This window comes from Jaculus jaculus, chromosome X, assembly GCF_020740685.1.
Source record: "Jaculus jaculus isolate mJacJac1 chromosome X, mJacJac1.mat.Y.cur, whole genome shotgun sequence".
Taxonomy (NCBI): domain Eukaryota; kingdom Metazoa; phylum Chordata; class Mammalia; order Rodentia; family Dipodidae; genus Jaculus; species Jaculus jaculus.
This window is the reverse complement of record NC_059125.1, coordinates 113,957,608-113,979,767: the sequence shown is the minus strand read 5'-3', so window position 1 is coordinate 113,979,767 and position 22,160 is coordinate 113,957,608. Positions and strand designations below refer to the sequence as shown.

General features: G+C 39.0%; 1 protein-coding gene and 1 pseudogene across 1 annotated transcript in view; one reads left to right on the top strand and one right to left on the bottom strand.

Annotated features, from left to right (window-relative positions):
• Window positions 1–14,437, top strand: part of Kiaa1210 (KIAA1210 ortholog) — a 33,445-nt gene extending 19,008 nt beyond the window's left edge. Inside the window, exons 5-9 of the mRNA XM_045139931.1 lie at window positions 182–290; window positions 2,897–7,213; window positions 8,314–8,477; window positions 10,745–10,850; window positions 13,909–14,437. Coding sequence (XP_044995866.1) covers window positions 182–290; window positions 2,897–7,213; window positions 8,314–8,477; window positions 10,745–10,850; window positions 13,909–14,072 — 4,860 coding nt within the window. The 3' untranslated portion in view covers window positions 14,073–14,437. The remainder of the gene's footprint in view (window positions 1–181; window positions 291–2,896; window positions 7,214–8,313; window positions 8,478–10,744; window positions 10,851–13,908) is intronic.
• Window positions 14,438–16,852: 2,415 nt separating this feature from the next.
• On the bottom strand, window positions 16,853–17,228 carry LOC101593774 (annotated as a pseudogene).
• Window positions 17,229–22,160: the final 4,932 nt, after the last annotated feature.

The following is a 22,160-nucleotide window of genomic DNA, read 5'->3' as shown; positions in this document are numbered from 1 at the left end:
AAAGCTTCCTCTTGAACTGGAAGCCAAAATAAACAACTTTCCTCTCACCAGCTGCTTTTGCTCATGTGCTTTATCCCATCAATGTGAAGGTAACTGCAACACCTAGCATGAATGACTTTTCCTGCAAAGATTGATAAGTAGCATGTCAGTCAGAGTCAACTCTTTCTTTACCTTGTTTTAGGTTAAACCAAAGCAGGAAGAGATGAGCCTCCTACAGATTTCTAGAGAAGAAAAGACTGAAACCAAACTTAAAGAATCTGACAAAAAGGAGCAGATTAAAGACAGCACAGGTTGGCATATGTTCACTTTCACTCAGAAACCTACATTGCTTGTTGCCTTACACAGCACAGTGTACTAGGAGCTATAAAAAGAATGTTCCAAGGCTTCTGCCCTTGGTTGTCAGCAAGCTTTCAATTTCAGATGAATACTAGTGCAGGTCAGGATTCTTCATCTAAATTGTGATACTCGTGTAAGATTTAGGGAAAGAGGGACACATTGGTCTCACTACTGTGAGAAATTTTCAACCAGAGAGATGCTTTGCAAATGTATTTGATCCTCCTAGGTTAATGTGCTTGCTCATTTTTATCATAACTCCATATATCAGAGTGCAGCTAGTTTTTCTCATTCAGCATTTTTTCCTTAACAACAGAGAATCAGCTCATTGTGCCTCACCAGTGCCTTAGATGAAACTATAGAGTAATCAGGGAACTAAGCAAGAGTGTTGCTCTCTTGGTGAACCTGCTACCAGCCCAAGAGTGAAGAAGATAGACACAGAGAACACTCAACTCCTACCAAACCAGATATCCAGAGACACAGAGGCTCCCAAGACCTCATCACTGAAGTAGACCAAAAATGAACCCAACATGGCTCAGGGAAAATTGTGGGAAAGGGGATGGAAAGATTATTAGAGCCACAAGTTGGGACATTATGCAAAGAGACATTGCCTCTTCCCCATAACTGATGGCTAACCATACAATGCATGACCCACAATCCCCAATGAGGAGGGTCCTTTCAGAGAGGGGGCAGGGAGTAGGCTAAAGATGGTACCAATGTGGCTGTATGCACATTGTGTACATAACTAATAAAAAAACTAGAACAAAAACCCAGTAACTGATAGGGATAATAGAATTGGTTAAAAATCCATGGTATTAAAAAGGTTGACTTTTCCAACCAGTATAGATAAAAAAAAAGTCTTATGTTTATAGTAAGACCAGTTCCTGCATCTATGGCTAATAGGGCTTGCACAGCTGCAGGCAGATGTTCTTGGAAGTCATCATCTAACCAATTCTCAACTCACAAATAACACCAGAATGAAATTCATTGTGTGTGGACGGGTGAATTTTAGCTTCAATTAATGGCAAGTTAGTTTCAAGCAATATTTCACACAAAAAATTCAGCTCCACCAATTAAGGTGAAAAGTTATCTCATGGTTTAGCCACAAACAGTTTTGTATGTGAGTTCAAAGATGGGCCATCTTTAATGCCAACTTTTTGCCCAGGAATATAAACAAAACCACAAAAACCATCTTGGAAAAAGGAATAGAGGGAAGAAGAGTGAAGGTAGACTAAGAGAGAGTTTCTTTTACAGATTTGGTTCTTCATAATTGTCCCTTTTGCATATGGAGACTAGAACTGAGTCAATATATCTATGCGGGCAGATACCTTGGAGGATGTTCCATGTGAAGGATTTAGAGCACAACTAGCTTTTCTCAGTGCAGTGTGCTTCATAAGAAATCACTAGGTAGTGCTAGAGATTCACTGGGCATTGAAGGAGGGAGGGCTGCTTGGGACCTACCACCTGGATCAAACGGAGTTGCTTAGAAAAAGTACTAAAATGGGCTGGGGAGATTACTTAGTGGCTAAGGCACTTGCCTGCAAATCCTAAGGGCCCATTTTCAACTCTAGTTCCTACATAAGCCAGATGCACAAAAGTATGACAAGTGCAAGGTTTCACATGCTCACTAGGTGGTGCAAGCGTTTAGAGTTCAATTGCAGTGACTGAGGTCCTGTTACACCAATTCTCCCTCTAAAATAAAAATAAATTAAAAAAATAAATAAATAGTATTAAAAAGATTAAGGAGCAATCTATATAGCTGTTACCTTGTGCTTGACTTGCAACATGGAGACTGGTGTGATTACTAAGGTGTCCCAAGCATTGCTTTGCATATATTCAAAGAATTGCTTTGCGTGTATATTACACATGTCTGCCTTAAGGCAGAAGATAGAAGAAAAGAGATCCATGGTCCTAATTCCCAGATAATGCCTGTTGACTCGTTCCTAAAAAATAAAGTCTAGAACCACATTATATGCAAACTGATCAGATAAATCAAACTAGAAAATAACATAAGAATCAGAAAATAACCAAAAAAATTCCCCTGCCTCTGTCCCAGTGAGTTTCCTCAAAGTTATTTGTTGTCATAAGTTTATAATATGCCTCATGGGCTAGAGGGATGGCTTAGCAGTTAAGGAGTTTTCCTGCAAAACCAAAGGACCCAGATTTCATTCCCCAGGACCCACGTTAGCCAGATGGACAAGTGGTGCATACGTCTGGAGTTTGTTTGCAGTGGCTGAAGGCCCTGGCATGCCTGTTTTCTCTTTCTTTCCCTCTTTCTCTGTCAAATAAATAAAAATTAAAAAATTGCTTCATTATGTATCTCACATCTAATGGCAGAATTCCAACCTTGAAATTGGCTTAGAATTATAATTTCTCTTTGATTTAAAAATGTCCAACCCATTAAAGCTAATAGTGAACTAGAGGCTCCCTGTGTATTGAATAGCCAGTCCTTCATACCAGGGAATTTGGTAGCAAACAGACCCACTAGGCCTGGGTAGTGCCCTCATCTTTTAGGAAATCTAAAGTACACACAATTCTCCTTCCATGTTTGCTTTTGATGCAGAATGCTCAAGCCAGGAACACAGAAACATAGGTGAGACTCATGATAAGAAGACAACAGAGCAGGCTCCCAGCACCGATGCTCTCATGATTGTGAGCTACTCACTACCATCAGGAAATGCTAGAAAACGTCGACGGAGAGGAAGAAGTGAGTTTGAAATCAAAGAAAGAAGCCATATACAATCCAGTCCAGGGTATGACCAGGGCAATAAATCTGAGTCCTCACCTACCAATAAGACTGCCAGGGAATGCTTGTCCTTGAAGTTCACAACTCCACAAGCATGTACTGCTCCTCAGGAGTTGCTTTCAGATAAAGGGATTATGAAGAGAAGTGCTGGCATAGATTTTGAAGTCAAAAGAGCATCAGCAGCAAAACTCAAACCCGGAGAAGTGGTGACATCTGTGGTTACTGATCCACCATCACTCAATGAAGAAGAGGCTTCTGGAGCCAAGAAGAAAGAAGACAAAACTTTTCTTTTGCCATGGATAAGAAGATTTTCTACAACCCAAGCAAAGACCATTGTCACAGGGGCTGAAGAGGCCCAAGTGCCTGTGCATCCTTCTCATAGCCAGGCAGAAGATGAAGTGTCCAGCCTTGGTTTGCAAAATGTTCAACACAAGAAGGAGGTAACCATGGATACCTCAACTATCTTAAGAGAAAAGCCTCTCAGAAATGTTGGCCAGGCCATCCCAGCAAGTGTTACAGGCATGACAAGTACTACAGCAGAAGCTAATGTCTCTGCAAAGAGGCTGCCTCACAGAGGCCAATCCCAGGGGCAGCCTGAAGCAGTAGTCTCTTCAGATTCCAGGAGTGCTTCAGAGGATGAGAGGAGTTCTGAGGATCAGCTGGTTCCTGTGTACCTTCCCAAGTCCAAATGGAGGTCTAAAAACTATCAAGAAGGCACCCACAGATCAGAAAGTCTAGACATGGGACTGAGCAGTAGTGATCAGCAGCTGTCTCCTGCATCTTCTTCCCAGTTCTTGGGCAGATCTGATGCTGAAGAAGCCTCTTCTGACTCAGAACTTTCCTCAGAAGAACATAAGAGTTCTGAAGAAATGACTTCTGACCATGTTTCCCAGTCCTTAGAAGAGTTGGAAGAATTCTCAAAATCCCAAAGTTTGATTATGGGTTCCACCTCTGAAGAGCAGCTGGCTTCCAGAAGCCATGTCCAGGATTCACAGGATTCAGAAGAAAAAGAAGTGTCCACAGAATCAAGCAGTTACATTGAAAAGTACAACAGTTCCGAGGATTTCAGCACCACAGAGGAAGACCAGCCTGTCGAACAGCCTCATGAGGTCTTGGGTCAGCCCAAAGACAAAGACACGCCCTCAGTTTCCAAGAGCATTTCTAAAGAGCAGAGCATTTGTGTAAAGCAGATGTCTCCCATTCAGCAACAAACCTCCAGTTCAGTGACCATTCCTACCAAGCAGAATCAATACGAAGGTCCAGTGTCTCCTGGCCACTCTGCCAAGTCATGGATGAGCTCTGAGTATGAACATCAAGTCTCTGTAAGTCCAGAAAGCTTTGCCACTGAATGGGACGTTTGTATGCAACCACTGCCTCCCAGAAAGGCATATAAGCACCAAAAGAGGTATAAAGTTGAGCAAAAAGTCTCCTCAAGCCCAGAAATTGAAATTTTGGAAGAAGTTGTTTCTATGGAGGCACTGCCTCCCAGGTGTCATTCTCAGCAAGAAGTTTCTTCAAGTTCAGAGCATGCTGCTGAGGTGAACACTGTGATGATGCCTCCCAGGCGTTCCTCAGTGAGGCCAAAAGTCAAGAAAGAAGTATGTCTAGATATAGCAAATGCTGAAGTGGGAGGGCATGTTTCTATGGAGCCCCTATCTCCTAAACACCATTCTCAGCTTTCAGTGAAACCCCAACTCCAGAAACATGTCTCCTCAGAACCAAGAATTCCTACTTGTAAAGGAAGCATTTCAGTGGATCTAAGGCCTTCCCAACACCATTTCCAGTCAGGGGTGAAACCTCAAGTGCAGCAACAAGTTTCTTCACTTCCAGAGAGTACAGATGTTGAAGGGGTCACTTCTAAGGAGTCTCAACCTTCTAAATGTCTTTCCAAGTCTAGGAAGAAATCTAAAGCTTATCAAAATGTGCCTTCAAAAACAGAGTGTGTTGCTATAGAAAAGTTTACTTCGGTGGAGCCACTGCACTCAAAACATTTTTCTCAGCCTTTACCAAATCCTCAAGGCAAAGAAATTTTTCCCGAAAACACCTCTATTGAAGGTGGCACTTTGATGGAGCCACTGCCTCCTCAGCCTACAGTGAATATTAAATTCCAGCCACAGATGACCCAAGATCCTGTGAGCATATCTACACAACAGAGCTGTCATGTGGAACAAATGCATGCCAAGCACAACTTCTCACCAGAGGTGGACCCTAAATTTAAGCAACAGGTCTGTGAAAGTTCAGACAGTGATGGTGCTGAGGTTAGCATTCCGGTGCAGTCAATGTCCCCCAGATCCACTTCACAGCCACAGCTGACCCTTCCATTTGAGCAAATTTATGCATCCTCAGAGCATTTCCCTGCTACATGGTGCATTCCTGAGGAACCGTCACTTTCCAGAATACATTGTCAGCCAAAGAAGGAATCAGTCAGCAAGCAAGCCATCTCCACAGGATCAGAGAGCACTTCTGAACAAGGTAGCAGCTCTGAGGACCTTTTCCAGTCATTGGTGGACCCTTCAGTCAAGGAACAATTACCTGCAGGTCAACAGAGCTATGCACTGGAAGGAGACACATTGGTGAAACAGAAGCCTCACAGATGTCATTCTCAGCCCCCGATGAGATCAGGACTTAAGAAAGAGGTCTCAGGTCCCAAGAGAGCTTCTGCAGAATGGAATGATCATATGGAGCCAGTGCCTCCCAAATATACTTCCCAGTTATGGATAAACCCCGAATCTGAGCCACAAGTCTCTTCAAGTCAGGAAAGTGATGCCATGGAGAAGAGCATTTTTAAGGACGTGAGACCTTTCAGAAATCCTTCCAGAATCATTATCAAACAAAGAGTCCAGAAAATAACAACTTCAAGTTTTGAGGGAAGTACTTCTGCGAAGCCACTGCCTCTCAAATGCCCTACCCCATCTGCAAAGAGGTCTAAAGTTCAGGAAATGTCCTCACGTCTAGAGAATGCTACTGCTGAAGAAGATATAAATAATAAAGAAAAGCATTCCAAGGCTCCTTCCCAATCATTTGTGAAGTTTATGACACAGAGAGTCTTTACAGAGAACCTTGCAATTGAGAGAGCCACTCACGTGAATTCTATGACTCCACGGCGTACTTCCAGAGCTTTGTTGAAGCCTAAACTTGAGGATATCAAATATGATTGGAGTACTTATCTTGAGGGAGACATTTCTTTGAAGAAGCTGCCTATGAAACAATCTTCCCAATCATCTTGCAAACCTAAAGACCCACAACAAGTTCGCTCGCGATCTGAGAGTGTTGCTGTGAGGCTGCGCAGGTCTAAAAGTCAGCCACCTGCTGGACAGCTATACCAGGCCAAAGGGAAGTTGGAGTATGTACAGGAAATAACTTCAGTTTCTGTCAGCTGTCCTAAAAATATGAAGAATTCTGGAGAGCGTCTGCCTTCTCAAGAGTCGAATGTGTCTACATTGCAGCCACCAATTTTATCAACAGGATCAGTGAGTATTCCTATAGAATGTGGAGATGCTGAAGGGCATCTGCTTCCCAGTCAACCTTATCAGGATTTTGGAAACACCAAGTATCAACGCATTTATTCAAGTTCCATCATTGCTTCTTCTGAAGAATCCACTTATGAGAAGAATACTGGCAGCAAATCCTTACCAAAAGGCCAACCTCTTCCAAAGAGAACCAAGAAATACAGTTGTGTCTCTGGAGAATTCAGTGAGAGCACCCCAACTTCTGTTAGCAATCTTTGCAAATTCACTGCTGCTCCTGCCCAGAAACCACCCATTTCTGAGGATATTTACTCTAAAGAGAAATTTCTTCAGAGTGGTGACAGCTCTTCAAGTTCATCTGCCAGCAAAGTTGATGTTGAAAATGTTTTTGGAGTCCGATTGAGGAAAGTCTCTCCACAGAAGTACAAGAGTGAGAAAAGGTACAAGACCAAGAAGCCAGAGCAGCTGACTCAGCCTTCTCCGCTGCCCTCTATCCCAGTTTCATACTCTGTAGCCAAAAAAGAAGGATACATGCAAAAAAGTGCTTCCCTGGAGTTCCAGGGAACCTCAGAGAAGGTCAACCCAAAACACAGATTTGCAGTGAAGCAGCGAAGTAGACACAGACATGAAGACATGGCCAAGATACAACCACCTTACAAGCTTCCTGGTGAGTTTTACTTCTTTAGACAGCAAGTAGATACTAAGTGGTGAGGGACGGGAGACAGAACTGGAAAACAAGGCCTTGAACTTTGTTTTAGCCTTCCCACTGTACTGTGGTTTGTTGTTTTGCCTGTAGGTTGAAGGTGGGATAGTATATAATTCAAGATTAATAGTTTGAGTCTTCCCTTGCCCAAGGGGAGTACCAGTTAAGGCATCTATTGACTTTCTATTAATAGTCACATGATCATCTTTTCTTTCCTCTTCATTTATCCCCTGTACACCATACATTTGGGTGAAATTCTACGCTTTGCTCAAAGCATTTTTACATGTGTTGTGTCCCTTTAAACCACCACATGAATCTCTAAAACTCAACTCATCTAGAGCAGTATGTTCATACTCTTAGACTGAAATCTTAATTTATTGCAAATTTTTGTACATTCCCAGCTTCTTCATTTACCTGATATGTCTAAGAATCTAGAGATCTGTGACCTTTAGAGAACTACTATCCCCCAATACTTGTATTCTTACTCTCACCCAAACAGGGTCTTGTCTATGCCTCTGACTATATCCATCACCATACACTTACATAAAGGACAAAGGAGTAACAATTGCTATAAAGTTTTCCTTAGCATTGTAGGAATGACATTAATTGTCTGAGCTTTTAGGAACTTTCTGAGTCCATATAGCATCCATTGTCCTGTCCTGATTGGGGGATGGGAAGAAGGGTGAGCAAAGTAAGGAAAGGGTTCAGTAAAGGACAGTATGACCACTTTAAAGTATAGCCTCATAACATTTTCTTTCATGTTTGTTTATATCATGTTGGAGAACTGAACCCAGGGCTTTGTGCATGCTAGGAAAGTACTCTACCAAGGAGCTATGCCCCTAGCCTTACATATAGCTTCTTAATTACCCAAAAGACTTCTACCTTGTCAGGTTGTATATAGGTAGTGTATGAAAGAGGATGACCCATTTCTATTTAGTATCTGTTTATTTATATTTGGCAATCAATAAAGATCCCATTTGGGATATTATTATAGGTAAACGCTAACCAAGCTGAAGAGTCTTCCTGTCTTGTCTCAGTTCTGATTCCTTTCCTTCATTTCTCAGGAAAGTCTAGTGGTCAGCAGTCAGATCGTGCACATTCTGAGCCATCCTGGGTAACCATGGCAAAGCAGAAGCAGAAGAACTTTGTAGCCTGTGATCCTGTGAATGAACCACAAACCAAGAGCATATGTGAATCCAAAGCTGAAACCCAGGAGCTTAAATATGAGGTGGGATTTGAGTCAGCTCAGCAAACATGATTAAGTTTCCATTGGGAACTATGCCAGCTGTACAGCTGCCTCCTTTCTTTGGGAAAATTAATCAAGGAAGGGTGACACTTTAAGGCTTCTTACTTTGTATTCACACAACCCAGATTTATGCTTTTATAGGATTTGTAAAAAGTAATGAGAATGGGGAAAGCATAGAAATAAAACCCTATTCAAAGTTTTCTACAGCAGGAGTCCGTGGAATTTGTTGTGAAATAAGAAGTAAATAAACAACAGGAAAAAAAACCACAAATATTACCATTAGAGTAAAAACTGAGTGACTTTTCTTAAGCATGTTATTCATAACATAATTATATGCATGGGAATTTTATAAATAGAAATCAAACTCTTAACCACAGAGGATATAAGATTCCCTGTGGATAAGTGAAAACTGTAGCTAGTGCCAAAACCCACAATTTAATGCCTTTTTCATCTAAATTAAGCCCTATCTACAGTGTCCACAATTTAAAAAAAAAAGTTATTCTTATTTATTTATTTGAGAGTGACAGAGAGAGAAAGAGGCAGATAGAGAGAGGGAGAGAGAATGGGCATGCCAGGGCCTCCAGCCACTGCAAACGAATTCCAGATGCGTGCGCCCTCTTGTGCATCTGGCTAATGTGGGTCCTGGGGAGTCGAGCCTCGAACCGGGGTCCTTAGGCTTCACAGGCAAGCGCTTAACCGCTAAGCCATCTCTCCAGCCCGTGTCTGCAATTTTTAATATGTGAAGTGCCACAGCAAAACTGCAATTCTTCCCAATTTAGAAATAGGACATCAGTTTTCACCATGTATTTTCAGTAAGTTCAGCGTGTAATTTTTAAATTGCTTTATTAATCAAGAATCCTTGCCTATTCAGTTAATTAAAGTAATTTAAAGCTTTACCCTTGAAATTTAGGCCATTAGGTGAAATAAGAATTACTAGAATATAGTCACTGTGATACCATCACAGTCAGATCGTGAGCTACTTGAGACAACATAAGTGACTAACCGGCAGGTAGCATTAGCATTCATAGTGGGGAGATGCTGGACAAAGGGATGATTCACATCTCACTAGGAATAGGATGACATGGGAATTTTATGCTACTGAAAACAGTATGCAATTTAAAATTGATTATTTGTTTATTTGTGAAAATTTCCATGTAATATATTTGGTCAGTGGTTGACCATAGTTAACTAAAACTGTGGAAAATGAAGCCAGGGAGAAAGTACTCCAGTACTTTTTCATTCAAGATTTCATTTCTGGGTAACTTTTCATATCTGTATCTAACAGTTTACCTTATGTGTTGATGTTTGCTTTTCTTCAAATTGATATAATATGGCATCTATCTGTTGGTAATAAATATGTTATGGGATGGACTAGGCATATAAATCAAGGAAGATGGGACAATGCCTTGCTCCCTTCTTATAAAAACTGTAGAAAACTCATTCAAGAATGTATATTAATGTGGCATATCAAGACATATATTGAGCTGGTCATGGTGGCATAAGCCTTTAATCCCAGTGCTCAGGGAGGCAGAGATAGGAGGATCATCATGAGTTCAAGGCCAGCCTGTGACTACATAGTGAATTCCAGGTCAGCTTGGGTTAGAGCAAGACCCTCACTGGAAACAAAATAAAACAAAAAAAACATATGTTAAAGATCTTATACTCCTAAGTGCCTACTAAACTTATTGAGGGAATCATGTGAAGAATGAGGTAACTTTCTGATTTAAGATATTCTCTTTTATTATTGGTTTTTAGGAGTGAGAAGGAGGATCATAAAAAAAGTTCATAAAGTCACTTAGACAAATTGTGAAGAAATAATTTGAAAAATTTAACTATAAAGGGCACATCTAGTTGTTTGAAGTCATCACATTGTGTTAGTTTACTGGTAAATACTGACAAAAGTTTTTTCTAAACTTAGATAATTTATATGTTAATATATCTATGGTTTGTATAGCTAGACAATCTTTTTTTCCCTCAAATCTGAAACATGGTAAACTTGAGCCAGATTGGGCTTTGTTAACATAAATTCAAACCAAGGGACTCAGTGCTACCTTTTCTTAAATACATCTATATTTATATCTCTAGCTACATGTACCTCCGAAGCTGTATCTATATCATTTATCTCTTTTCTTTTGATTAGTGTTGAACTCCTTGTCCCCAAAACAGGATTTGTACAATGTGATGTTCAAAGCAACTTACCTTCTTGTGTTAGGATTCACAAAGTTTCTGTTTTCCTTTTCATATTAAAGGGAGCTGTCACTGCAGCTGAAACCCCACTGAGAAGGTATCTCTCCTCTACTCACCTTAAACAAGATAAGAAGGCAAAGATGAATCTATCTAAGTCTAGCAAATCAGGTAAAAACACACATTATTTTTTTAAATCTTATTTTATTTTTTCTCAATTTTTAAATACATTTTCCATGATTATAAAATATATCCAATGGTAATACCCTCCCCCCTTTGAAATTCCATTCTCCACCATATCCCCTCCCTATCTCAATAACACATTCTAACTCACTAAAAAAATGTGAAGTAGAGACTCTTACAGGTTTCATTGTTATTACAAACCATGTCAAAAGAATGTCTATATGGGACACTAGCTTTACCCTCTTCAGCCAAATGAGGCAGTTGGTAATCATGTGCTTACCATTCAGCTCTTGCTGCCAAGTAAGTATACTGAGGCAAATTCTGTGATATTGCTTCTAAGTTTGGGCCATATTATGATAATGCTTCTTTGCAACCCAAGATCATTAATATCACAGAATAGGGACAACCTGCCATGAAATAGCTTTGATCAGCAGAAGAGCCCACATTACTTCCATGATCCCAGAGTGGCTTACAGTAGGAGTTTAGAATTTCTAATTGAGATAACTATATTGACTATGTTACAAAGGTGACCTGTGAAATTTCTTTCTAAAATACATGTGTATTAAAAAATCTGGGTTCTGGTTGCAATTTATTAACTTACTATTTACACTGTTTATGATGTGGAATATGTAGTATGTCAAATCATATTGAAAGCATAAAATATTAATTCATGTTACTTTACTATCCCCTCAGTTTTAAACTATGTATGAGTAATAAACTAAATGTTATTTCTTAAAAAAAATGTGAAGTAGAGACACAGAGAACACTCAATTCCTATCAAACCAGAGATACAGAGGCTCCCAAGATTTCATCACTGAAGCAGGGAGGAGGCTAACGATGGCACCAACATGGCTGTATACACACTGTGTACATAACTAATTTTAAAAAAAAGAGGCCTGGAGGAATGCTGTGAAATTTGTGTGATTTCAAGCTCAGTTCATACATTTCTCTTATCACCAAAATCAGCTTCATGTGTCTATCATGACTCTTCCATAAGAAAGCATAGATATTAGCTTGCTTTAGGAAAAACCAGTTGTTATAACTAATATGAATCCAATGTGCAATTTCCAGAGGGTCTTCCAGTCTTTTACCTTACTTAAGAAGCTGCGAAGGCATCAAACTGTGGCTGTTCACTAAAATATTCTTGTAGACAGGGATTTAATAGCAAAGTAATAAGTTACTTTCCAGTTTATAGCAAAGTAGTCTGCTATATCCTCAATGAAACTGTCAAAAATAATCCACTATAAAGGCCCAGTGGTATTGAGTAATTTTTAGCTACATTTTTTTAATGCTTAAGCTAATTTATTAAAATAGAATGCAGCCCATGAGATGGCACATCAGCAGAAAGAGGAAGGTGGATGGAGTGGACCTGTGAAAGAGTGAAGACTGATTAGTAATAGCAGAGTGCTGACGTCTCCTTATACTGTAACAAAGATCAGTGTAGACATGATAACAGTGATGATTTGCTTAGGTAAGTCACAATATTTTTAGAAAGCATATAAAGACATTCAACTGAGACATCATAGAAACTTTGATAAAGCACAAGATTTCTTCATTGTAATTCTTTAAAAAGGCTTAGTCTGTTTGGAAAGATCAACAATGGAGTTTGTTTTAAAAATATCTATTTTTTTATTTATTTGAGAGAGAGAAAGAGGGAGAAAGGGGGAGAGAGAGAGAGAATGGACACACCAGGGTATCCAGCCACTGCAAACGAACACCATATGCATGCGTCCCCTTGTGTATCTGGCTTTTGTGGGTCCTGGAGAATTGAACTGAGATCCTTTGGCTTTGCAGGCAAAGGCCTTAACTGCTAAGCCATCTCTCCAGCCCCAACAATGGATTTTTGACAAACAAAGAAAAGTCCCTGCACTACCCCTAAATATATAAGAACCCACTTGATGGCATTTGTACTTTATTTTTAAAATTTATTTTATTTATTTGAAAGAGAGAGAGAGAGGGAGGGAGAGAGAATGGACATGACAGGGCCTTCTGCTGCTTCAAACAAACTCCAGATGCATGTGCCAACAATACCAGCTCTGGGGAGGTAGACAGGTAGCTCACTGGGGTTCAAAGGCCAGCTGGTCTACCCTACTTGGTGAGTTCTAGGCCACTGAGAGATCCTGTTTCAAAATAGGTGGATGTTTATTCATGAGGAATAAGAGCTGAGGTTGTCCTCTGGTCTCCATATGTACATGAACATATGTGCATACAAATCCACACACACGTGCTTATGCACAAATTACAGATAGCACTGGCTTCATTCCTAGCAATTCTAATTTAACTGGTACCAATAATGTCACAGGCTCTGTTGCTTTGTGTGCACTTTTGTAGTCATTGTTTTTGAGCTATATATAGCCCAAGCAAGTATCAAACTCATGATCATCCTGCCTCAGCACTCCAAGTGCAGGGTTATTGACATATGCCACAGACCCAGATACTGTGGTATTTTCAAAAGAACCCTGAGTGATTCCTATGTGCAGCTAAAATTGAGAAGCTTAGGTTGAGTCTAAGCTGCTGAATCTATCATTCTATGACAGAATGAGGGAGTGGTATTAGAGAACAGAGAATAATGTGGCCAATGTAGTTAGTAAATACTGTTTATCACAGACTTTTATTGAATGGACCTATTAAGCCATCAGTCTTTTATTTCACACAGTGCCATGAGCTGGCAAAACCATATTTGAAATGTAAAGAACTTAGCAGATATAGTATGTTTCCCTTTTATTCTGGGTTCAAAGGTATAATTCAATCAAGGAATAACTCTCCAAAGATTGACTGTTATAACTGCAAGACTTACCTTTCAAATCTTTCTAGGTCTAGGACCCTGGGCCATAACCATATTGATTGTGCCCCTGGGACATACCACTTATGACATTGTCTATGCACTGACTTAGAAGTCTGACATTCAAGTGAGCAAGGTGTGGAAAGTCTAAAAAGCAGGTTGATCAGAGAAAACCTGAAATGATGACATATTTGAACCCTATAAACATGTCCACATATTTCTGAGGCTTCTTACTGACTGCTTATTTTTTTGATGTGGTTCCAGTTGCATTCGAAGAACAGAGGATGGTTCGCTCAGCCACAAGGGAAAGAGAAACCAAACGATCTAAGAGTCTTCCACCAAAGCTCCAAAAGGTTGAAGAGCCAGTCTGGTTCTCGATGGCCAAGAAGAAAGCCAAGGCCTGGAGCCACATTGCAGATATCATGTAATGAAGAGTTCCTGTGTGGTGCATCAGCACTATATGTGATAACTGCCAACACTTATAGTAATTCTATATGACATCTTTATCATTCTTCATAAAGTAATCTTAGAAGTAGGAATTAACAGTTTTAATTATTTGAGTGAAATAAATACCACTAATGTCTAACTTTCAATAGAGCCTGGACTAGCATCCAGAAAACCAGCATTTCTGTCATAAAACCTATGGAAACTGTTTGCTTTGTTGTAGAATTGCGAAATCTTGAACTTTGGAGAGTACACCTTAGAAAGAGCAAAATATTTTGCCACAAAAACTAAAATGAATATTATTTCCTTTAATAAAATAAGGTAATTCTAGCAGAAATATTCAGATGCTTTAGTTCAGGGATTGGCTTTTAGGTTTTAGAAGCTTACTTACAATTGAATTATAAATGCTGAATTATTTGATTTTGCCCCAAGCTTTGTAAGTTCCTCTAGACCAGGTGGTGGAAGCAACATTTCATGGTCTCATAACCCACTTCCCCTTGAAAGACCTTTCACATATTCCTGGGGACACCCAGTGTTTTCAAGTTCAGTGATAGTAGCACAGAGAGCTTACCCTGAGTTCTTTCTTGGATCATGACCAATCTTGCACATCTATTTGTGCCTTTACATTCTCAGTGAGATGCTAGACCATGTGAAACTACAAATGTCCAAAGAGGCAATGAGATTCTAGAGCTAATTTGGCTACTTGATATTCAGATTTGCTGATGCTAGCATAATAAGAAACAGGAATAACTTGCTGGGTTTTCTATGTTGTCTACAAGACATCTATGCTTTTTAAAAAAATTTTGTCATGATAGCTTTGTCTTCTTGAAACATTTGATAAGATTTTGATTGACTGGATTTCATTCATTCTTATTCTCATATTGAATATTTCTTTAAATAGATGGCCTTAATATAGGTAATCCTAGAAGAGTAGCTCTAACACTTCCGGTCTCCAATTTATGACTGACTTTGATTATATTTTTCTCACTATGACTTCTTTATTAATATTTCTTATCCACAATTAACAAAGCTCAATTTTAATGATAAGGTTAATTTCAATTGTCATTCTTTTTCTTTTTCTTTTTTTTTTTTTCCATTTTTCGAGGTAGGGCCCAGGCTGACCTGGAATTCACTATGTAGTCTCAGGATAGACTTGAACTCACAGTGATCCTCCTACCTCTGCTTCACAAATGCTGGAATTAAAGGCATGTGCACCATGCCCATCAATTGTCATTCATATTATGACATCTTTATGAATGATTTTTCATCCCCTATGCACAAAGTTCCATTTTTAATATGGTTAAGGTTCTTTAGATGGTGTTAAGTATTCTGACAAATTTTAAGTTTCTTTTAGCTTCCTTAGTTTTTGATGTAGTCAAATCAAATAAATTAAATAAAGCTTGTTGTGTGATTTGTCTTATTTTGTGGGGAAGATTGTGGAGAAAGTGAAAACGAGTGTGGACAACTCGGACTCAAGGGTGTCACTGGGGAAAATGTATTTAAGAGGATTCCTTAAACAACAGGCACCTCCACACAGGTGTGACTGACTAAACTGAGGGTCTCCAAGTAGTCCTTGGTGTGAGGAAAAAGTGCATTTGAAGCCATTTTCTTTTTTGTTTTTGAGGTAGAGTTTCACTCTGGACCACAATGACCTGAAATTCAGCCTCAGGGTGGCCTTGAAAGCACTGCAATCCTCCTACCTCTGCCTCCTGAGTGCTGGGATTAAAGGTATGCACCACCACACCTGGCTTAAAGATGTTTTACATATGAACTTTTTGGTAGCATAAATAGAGACAAGCAGAAGGAGGTACAGTTGTGTGAGGAGCAGGGATGTGATACATGATGGCTGCAATCCATCCAGGTAAAGACACTGGGACTAAGTGTTACACCAACATGGGAATCTGAAGCAATCCATTTTTAGAATCATGGAGCCACTGTATTAAAGCAAAAAAAAAAAAAAAACCACAAAAAAAACCTCATGACTCATAGTGAGGAACAAAAAGAGGTAAAGAGGTTAGCATGGATAGTGAGATATTTACCAAGTCCAGAGCAAGAATTCAGTTGGGGAAATTCATGCTTAAAATGAGCAATGACACATGTTTTCTGTAATGGTTTAAAATATTCAATGACCTAAGTATTCTCATAATGGTCTGACAGGTAAGGTAATATTTTTTTTCCATGAGAAAGTCTTGACTTTTAAATGATTAACAGTACATCAAGTAACATGTAACAAGTTCTTGTTCTTGAGTCCTATTATCTAACAATTTTGAGTAAAATAGATTAACAGCAGTCCAAACAAGTATATTACTATTTACTGTATTAACTTTTAGACAGAATAGATTAATTTAAGGCTGGCTGCTGCTTCATACAACTTACAATTGACTACTTAATACTTTATTTTATATATTTATTTATTTATTTTTAATTAATTTATTTTTTTTACTTTTTCATTTATAAAGCATGTGACATTTAAGAAAGTGGGAGGGAAAATTTAATCCCTTTCTTAAAAGAATTGATTTTTTTTCCCTACTAGACTAAGAAAGAAAAAGTCATGTTGCCTAAGCAAAAACACATAGGAAAATAGACAACATATACTCATTAAATTTCTAAGACACACAAGCTGAAAAGATGAATTCTTTGGGCAAGTACTCAGCCTGTACAAAGAGCTAGATTTAGCACTCTACAAAGTAGAGGGATGTTTTACAGCAACAAAAAATACTTTAATGCCTTTCATAAGAACTCCAGCTTTGGGAGGCTGCCTACTTCATGAGGGCATCTTCAGTGCTAGCTGGTGGAAAAGGTGCTTCCCTCTTCTCCCACCATTCACATGGTAGTTTTCATCAATTGCTGGGTGGATGTCACACATGAAGCCCAAGAGCGTATGCAGGATTTCATCCCTGTTCTGCTGGAAGTAGGTCTGGAGAATGGACATCTTCTTCTGAGTCTCCTTCTCCACCTCAGTGCCACAGCTTCCTTGGCCTTGAATTCTTTCTCCCTCTGAAGTTGGTACTGTTCAATCCCAACCTGGCCTTCTTCATTGGCCTGCTTCAGCCTTGCCAATGAAGCCTCAAACATCTTCTAGGCTGCCCACTTCTCTTGACTTGCAGCAGCTGCTGGGTGCTCTGCAACTGGCTTGTCATGGCTGTGGTGACTCCCAGGCCCCAGCGAATTGCCTGAACCTACCTGGCAGACCCTGGGGTCAGGTGACCCTCTACTCCACCTGTGCCTGCACTGCACAGTGACACCCCCTCAGGTAAGATTTTGAAACACGTTTCTGAAAGTCATGGTCCAATGATGAGGACGTTCTTTCTCCCTCCCATGCTCCATCCTCAGCCTGGGGCTAGCTCCTAGAATATACCCTGTGTGCTTTCAAGGCATGCAACTTACCCTTTAGGTCTAGAATCACATATCCTGGTAAGGCAGTCAGACTTCCCAAGGAAGTCTTGCTTGTCTCAGGAGGAGCACACATGCCCGAGAAGAAAGTTTGGAACTATTCTGATGTCCTACCTACCTAGAGTATGTTGTAGAGGAGTGTGAACTCTTGGTCTCACAGGCTTATTCTCATAGGGAGTATTGCCCATAGGGAATAATTCTCACAAGCTCGTGACCTGCAAGGTAGCTGCATAGGTGTAAGAGGGCCAAGGTGGGGCTTAAATTCATGTAGCTCAAGACATATGTCCTTCTTGTTTAGATCTGAGAGTGATGCTATTTCAATAACTCATACAACATGAATACTAACAAGTCAGAAGCAGTTTGGAGTTCCTCAAAGTATGCTCCATGGCTAGCTTTCTATTGGCCTACCCTTTCAGTTTAGGTAATGGTGACAAGGGGCCTTGAGCTTTGTCTTACCATGTGGTCCTGGCCATAAGCAATACTATGTGATGGTACACTTTCAAGTCTCAATACTAGTGACAATAAAAAAGGGTTCATGAAAGTGCTAAGTCTACTTCACTTTAACAGGCACCAAGAGAAACATTAAGAGACTACCAAGTGGAACACTAAATACTTAGGGCCTTGGCAGAAAATCAATTAATGAAATTAAAGCAGTAATTGTCTTCCTACAAGGAAAAGCCCACTACTTGATGGATTCACTGCCGAATTCTACCAATCCTTTGAGGAAGAACTAGTATCAATTCACCTCAAGCTTTTCCACCAAATACAAAAGGAAACTAAACCTATCAAACACATTCAGTGAAGCACGTTTTACCCTGTTATGAAAACAGGATTAAGAACAAACCATAAAGAGAAATTTATAGACCAATTGGCCTTATGAATGACCATAGGTGCAAAAATCCTCAAAAAATACTTTCCAAAGAAATTTAACAACTCATTATGATTGTGTACTAAGTTCATTTTATCCAAGGGATGCAAGGTTGGTTCAACGTATGCACACCAATGAATGCAATACACATAAATTCATTTAAAGATGCAAGTCCTTTAATCATCTCAATAGCCACAGAAAAGGCCTTTGACAAACTTCAACATCCCATGATGATGAAAGACCTATAGAAACTAGGAAAATGAGTACTATGCCTAAAGATCATATAATGAACTTGTGGCAGCTTGACTATGAAATGTCCTTTATGGCCTCATGTGTTTGTAATTAAGGCTCATAGTTAATCCCTAGTTGGTGTATACTTTGGGAGATAGAGGACTGCTAGAGGAACTGTGTCACTGGAAGTGGGTGTTGGTATTTTGTAATTGAGTTCCACTAGCTAGCTCACTCTTCCTGCTTCCTTCCTGCTGCTTATATATGATGACATGAGCCAGCTTCCTGCTCCTGCCATGAAGAAACTTTTCCTTGAAACTGTAAGCCAAACTAAACCTTTTCCTTCCATAAGCTATTCTTGCTTGTGTGTTTTGTCCAAGCAATAAGAAAGTAACCACTACAGATCCAATAGTCATCATTATACTAAATACAAAAATATTGAAAGCATTTCTCTGAAATTAGAAACAATACACACTCATTATTTGTATTTAATATAATACATGAGTTCTTAGGTAGAGCTGTAACAATCAGAAAAAATGGAAAGGGATACAAATATCTGCAGATAATATACTATACTTAAATATCCACCAGAAAACATTTATGCAAAGGAGTAAACTACCAAATCCATGTATAAAAACAAGTAGCTTTCATTTTACCAATAACAAACTTTCTGAAAAAAAATCAGGAAACAATTTCCCACTCCTAATTACTTCAAAAAGTACTTTTGAATATATTTAATCAAAGAGATAAAATATCTTTACAATGTAAACCTTATGACACTCAGAAAATAAATTAAAGAAGCTAAAAGATGAAAAGAACTTCCATGATCATGTAATGGTAGAATTAATATTGTATAATTACTGAAAGCAACCTAGAAATGCAATGTAATACCCACTAAATTTCCAATGACCTTACTTTATAGAAGTATGAAAAACAAACCTAAAGTTAATGAAATTCTAAGCAGGAAGTTTAATACATGAACTTATTTTACACATCAAAGGTAACAAAAACTACATGTTTCTGGAACAAAAGCAGATGCATAGACAAATAGTATTGAGTATAAGGCCCAGAAGTAAATTCACAGATAAAATAAACTGATTTTCAACATTAGCATAAAGACATGCATTGGAAAAAATGCCAAAGGCTTCAATGATTAGTGTTGGAAGACCTGAATATACTCATGTAGAAGAATTAGATCTAAATCTGTCACAAAAATAATCTGCACAAAATCAATATGCAAAAAATAAATTCAACATATATCAAAGACCTCAGTGTAACACATGGAACTTTAAAACTGCTGGAGAACAATACAGATTAAAGAAAAAAAAAAACACTTCAAGTTATAGGCCCAAGGAAGGGTTCTCTAAAATGGACTCCAATAGCATAGGACAAGTAAAAAAATTAAGAAAATGTGATTGCAGCAAATTAAAAAAATACTTTTATATTGTCAGGGAAATAATTAACAGAGTTAAAAAGCCAGGTTGTGGGCTGGAGAGATGGCTTAGCAGTTATGTGCTTGCCTGTGAAGCCTAAGGACCCTGGTTCAAGGCTCAATTCTCCAGGACCCATGTTAGCCAGATGCACAAGGGGGGCCATGCGTCTGGAGTTCATTTGCAGTGGCTGGAGGTCCTGGCTTGCCCATTCTTTCTCTCTCTGTCTGTTGCTATCAAATAAGTAAATAAAAATAAACAAAAAGAGATTTATTTTTAAAAAAGCCAGGGTGTAAAATGGAGAAAATTTTGTCAAACTATTTATCAACAGGAGAGTAATACCTGGAATTTATAAAGAACGGCAAAAATTAAATACCCTCAAAATTATTCAGTCAGGGGCTGAGGAGATGGCTCACTGGTAAAATTTTTCCCAAACAAGCATGAAGCCCTGAGTTTGGATTCCCAGCACTCCTATTAAAGCCAGGCATGGCCCTGAGTGTCAATAATTCCAGCTCTCAGGAAGCAAAGAAGGAGCATCCCTGGGGGTGAATTAGTGAGCTCTATATACAGTGTGAGACCCTGTCTCAAAAAACAAGGTAGGAAATGGTTGAGGAAGGAGCTTGACATTAGCTTCTGTCCTCTATGTACATGTGAGCACCCTCCCCACAGATACACATGTGCTCAGACCTCAACACACATACACATGTCACACATACACAGGCATAATTTACAACCAATAAATGTACTAATGAAATAAATAGGCAGCTTTAAAGAGAAAAATACTAAACATAGCCTATAAATATTTGGGGAAAGTGACCATAATCATTACTCAAAAGTGAAATCCCTCTACTATGGAGATCAATGTAGAGGGTTCTTAAAGTCTAAAACAGAACAAGCACATGAATCAACTATACCATTTCCTAGGCATGGACTTGAAAGACTAAGTCAGCATACGAGAGATACATGCACCTCCATGTTTATTACTGCACTATTCACAGTAGCTGTGAAATGAATACGCCTACATGTTCAAAAGATAAATTTATGAACACAATGTTGCCCACTATACATAATGAACGTTGTTTTCATCTGTAATGAAAAATAAACTCATGCCATTTTCAAGAAAATAGAAATAGAAACCACTATGCAAAGCAAAATAAAACACAGCCAGAAAGACAAATCTCTCTTTTTTGTCTAACATGCAGAATTTAAATGTATAAATGTGTGTATGTTTAAATGAAAGGGCAATTTGAGATATAGATATTTCTCTCAAGCTTTAATAGCCTGTGCAGATTCCAAAATAATACTCAACGTCCAAGCCTGTAGGGTTTCATTTCTGTTCTGTGTGTAAAACTCTATGATTGCCATGAATAAAAGAGAAAGGAAAGAAAATATGAAGAAAAAAATTAAAATTTATTTTTAACATGAACAAGCATTGTCAGACGTATTTATAGTATGTAAGTGAATAGGGCTCTCATGGAATACCACTTTTTGGGTGATGCATAATAGTAGTGTTATAATCCTTGAGGCCGTTTGAAAATCCACACTCCTGAAAACAACAAACAGTAGATTATTTCTTCTTTTTCCTTCCTCTTTTGATACTTCCTAAGTGTGGAATCAAATGAGAGAAAATGAGAAATTAAATACTAACAAGCAGGACTGACTTTCACAATGTAATATTGTAGGAGGCCCAGTCTGTCTCAGGCAGTTGTGTGCTAAATCACAGCATGTACTGGACATGTTTTCCTCTTGCAACTTGTACCCTTGGATATTAAGGGGCTTATGCAACCTATGGCTTCAATCATGTCCAACATTGCCTCATTCCTGTCTCACAGCAGAAGTGTGTGTGTGTGTGTGTGTGTGTGTGTGTGTGTGTGTGTGTGTGCTTGTGTGTGTGTATCTGTGTTTATATGTATGTTGTGGTTTTTACTTTAGAGGACCTTTTGAGATAGAATAATTCTCTCAAGCATTAAAAGTCTGTATGCTAGCTTCCCAAACTCTAATATTTCCTTTATACCATACAGAAAAAATTATCAAAAATACAGCCGGGAAAACGTGGAAGGGGAAAAAAAGACTATGGGGCTGGAGAGATGGCTTAGCGGTTAAGCGCTTGCCTGTGAAGCCTAAGGACCCCGGTTCGAGGCTTGGTTCTCCAG